The sequence below is a fragment of the Salvelinus sp. IW2-2015 genome, linkage group LG4q.1:29 (assembly GCF_002910315.2).
Source record: "Salvelinus sp. IW2-2015 linkage group LG4q.1:29, ASM291031v2, whole genome shotgun sequence".
NCBI lineage: Eukaryota > Metazoa > Chordata > Actinopteri > Salmoniformes > Salmonidae > Salvelinus > Salvelinus sp. IW2-2015.
In genome coordinates this window covers 30,949,376-30,952,865 of record NC_036842.1, presented here as the reverse complement: position 1 = coordinate 30,952,865, position 3,490 = coordinate 30,949,376, and the positions used below count along the sequence as shown (strand labels likewise).

General features: G+C 43.2%; 1 protein-coding gene across 1 annotated transcript in view; it reads right to left on the bottom strand.

Annotated features, from left to right (window-relative positions):
* LOC111960893 (collagen alpha-1(V) chain-like) overlaps positions 1-3,490 on the bottom strand; it is a 198,533-nt gene that overhangs the window by 138,857 nt on the left and 56,186 nt on the right. Inside the window, exon 3 of the mRNA XM_070442065.1 lies at positions 1,684-1,897. Coding sequence (XP_070298166.1) covers positions 1,684-1,897 — 214 coding nt within the window. The remainder of the gene's footprint in view (positions 1-1,683; positions 1,898-3,490) is intronic.

Genomic DNA, 3,490 nt, shown 5'->3' with positions numbered 1-3,490 from the left:
ACTGAATGACCACTCTGTCCACCTGGGGACAGGAACAGAAGTTAGCTCTCGCTCTCCCTCCCTCTCCTCTCTCCCTCCCTCTCCCTCTCCCTCTCCCTCTCCCCTCTCCCTCTCCTCTCTCTCTCTCTCTCTCTCTCTCTCTCTCTCTCTCTCTCTCTCTCTCTCTCTCTCTCTCTCTCTCTCTCTCTCTCTCTCTCTCCTCTCTCTCTCTCTCTCTCTATCTCTTCTCTCTCTCTCTCTCTCTCTCTCACACACACACACATACGTTTCACTACAGTTATACTAGCTTTGAGATGGATAAAAAGTCCCACACATGTTTCACTATGCTACAGTTACTAGTTGTGGGACTATTGAAACACTGATATTACAACCAGGCTAGAGTATAGGGATGTTTTGTTCAGGATATTTTTTTATATATTTTTTTTATTTCACCTTTATTTAACCAGGTAGGTCAGTTGAGAACAAGTTCTCATTTACAACTGCGACCTGGCCAAGATAAAGCAAAGCAGTGCGACAAAAACAACAACACAGTTACACATAAACAAACGTACAGTCAAATAACACAATAGAAAAATCTATGTACAGTGTGTGCAAATGTAGAAGAGTAGGTCGGTAAGGCAATAAATAGGCAATAGAGGCGAAATAATTACAATTTAGCATTAACACTGGAGTAATAGATGTGCAGATAATGATGTGCAAGTAGAGATACTGGGGTGCAAAAGAGCAAGAGGATAAATAACAATATGGGGATGAGGTAGTTGTGTGCATTATTTACAGATTGGCTGTGTACAGTAATTGGTAAGTTGCTCTGACAGATGATGCTTAAAGTTAGTGAGGGAGATATAAGACTCCAGCTTCAGTGATTTTTGCAATTCGTTCCAGTCATTGTTAGCAGAGAACTGGAAGGAAAGGGATGTTTTGTTCAGGATAGGGATGTTTTGTTCAGGATAGGGATGTTTTGTTCAGGATAGGATGTTTTGTTCAGGATAGGGATGTTTTGTTCAGGATAGGGATGTTTTGTTCAGGATAGGGATGTTTTGTTCAGGATAGGGATGTTTTGTTCAGGATAGGGATGTATCCATGGGTTCAATGTCTACACATCCGAGGGCACTGTAGCGCACAAAGCTCAGCTACTGTCAATCCGAGCAGGTCTTTATATATAATACAAAGTACCTTGGTTGACTGGCTAGCTAGATAACAAGCTATGTGTTAGATGGACTGACAGCACATAATTGAGATAATGCACATGGGTGACCAGTCACCTGCACAACTAAACCCCACCAGACGCATCAAAGCTACACCAACCCACACCTGCGCTCTGATTACAGAGAAGCAAGCAGCTAAACTGACAGCACATTGTCTGATATGGTTCAGTATAACAGATGTCACTGTTGAGGCCTCTGAAGAGTGACTAGTGTGATATAATGCAGTATATGTGTGCCATTGTATATCATAGTTTACAAGCTGTGTAAGCACTAGGCAGAGTGATAAGATATACTGCAGGATGACTAGGGTTTATTGTATGGTATGGTATGGTATAGTATCAGACAAAGGTCAACATACTTTCTGTTGGCCGGGATGAGTCCTCTGAAGAGGAGATAGTTTGACTATAAATATGTGTAATGATATCAGTGTACTATCTAATGACATAGTAATACTGTGTGTGGAATGAGGTGAACCTACTTTCCATCGGCCAGATTGAGACCTCTGAAGAGGGGGTAGTCCTCAGGGCTGGGTTTACCCATGTGGTCCTCATACAGGAAGACAGGAGAGCGTCCCACCTCCACCCCAAGCTGCTGGATACCCTGCTCGTTATACACAGACAGCAGGAAGGACTGGGAGCCCTTCTTAGGCTTCACTGTAGCCAGGATGGAGAAGTCCTCTGGAAACACATCAGCTGAGAAGCGAGAAGAGTGGGATGGAGGAATGGAGAGAGAGAGATAGAGAGAGATAGAGAGGGGGGGTGGGGAGAGAGGAGTTATAACACACCAGTGTATGTAATGTGCTGAACAGGGAGAGTCAGAGGACCACACCCCTACATGGGTTTTATGTAAAGTATTGTTTTCAAGAGAAAAATCTGAATAAATCCCAAAATGCAGTTCATCAAATAAATGGTGTACTGCACTGAAACTACACTATGATAACCTTTAGAGACACAGTCAATACATTGTTATATACTGAAACAGGCAGAGGAAACAAACATGGAGAAGGATGAAGAACATGGGACAGAGGAGATGACAACATCTTGGACAGGGGAGACATCTAAATGACGTCTTGGAGCATCTAAAGTAAACAATAGCTCTCTCCAACCCGCCAACACTGGCCAGAATACTGAACAGAACAGCACAGAGCTGGGAGGGTTGGAGAGAAAAGTATGGAAGAGAGAGAGGGAGGGAGAGAGAGAGAGTAGGACAGGAAGGAGAACAGAGTAATGAGAATAGCATGTGGTCCCTGGGCGGCCTTCGAAAAGACTTTCTCATTTTCCCAAACCCCTCTTCCCCTCTCCTCCTTTCCTCTCCTCCTCTCTCTGACCTGATCCATCCACCAGACACATAGAGAGACAGAGAGAGAGAGGGACAGTGGAGGGAGAGAAAGAAAGAAAAAAGAAGGATAGAGACATACGTTTGAAAATAAAGGGGATATGAGAAGAGATGCTGAGAAAGAGAATGAAAGCCAGAATAATGGTGTATTTATAGAACAACAAAACACGGGACAAACAAAAACAGGAAAAAGGGGTGAAAGGAACAGAGGAGAAGTGAAAGGGAAGTTTCAACCCACTCTCTCCCTCTTCAGGAGCGACCACTTCCCTTCTTCCCTTCATTCCTCCCTCCATCCCTAGTCTAAACTCTCCCTCCATTTTGTGAGCGCCAGCTACATCTGTGAGACATTGCCCTTAGAGCAAGGCCTTCTGGGAACTTCTCAGCCCCCCAACAAGGGGGCGGGCCTTGCTTTTCCCAGAAGACAATGGGGTACTCACATACATGTACAGGTTAGACTCACATTTAGTTCTGGCACCATTCATAAGTCCCAGGACTAGACAGCTGCATTTGTTTTAAGGGTAGAGGAAAGAGGTAGAAACCTGCTGAGTTTATGGAAACCATCATGACTGAACTATGTCTTAGCGTGATAGAAAAACACTTTGCAAAGACAACTAACTACAAAGACCGAATCTGAGAGCGTGGAGCTAAAGCTATGCTGTACTAATAAATTGGCATATTGTGAAGCAACAGATGTAGGATCTTAATTTGAGCCAGTTTGCTGAAGCAGGAAAATAATCCTGCAGTAACAGAAATGGGAATTACTTTGTAGATTATAATTAATGGACATTTTTGTAGAGTTTTGATACAAATGTCATTAGGGCAAATCAAGTCTGAAATTTCTATGTGGAAATTACAAACTTTAGAAACAAGTTCGCATTTCCTGCTTTGCAGGATCCTACATCTATATTTGTGACGGTATTTGCTCATTTACACTTAGACACAAAGGGTAA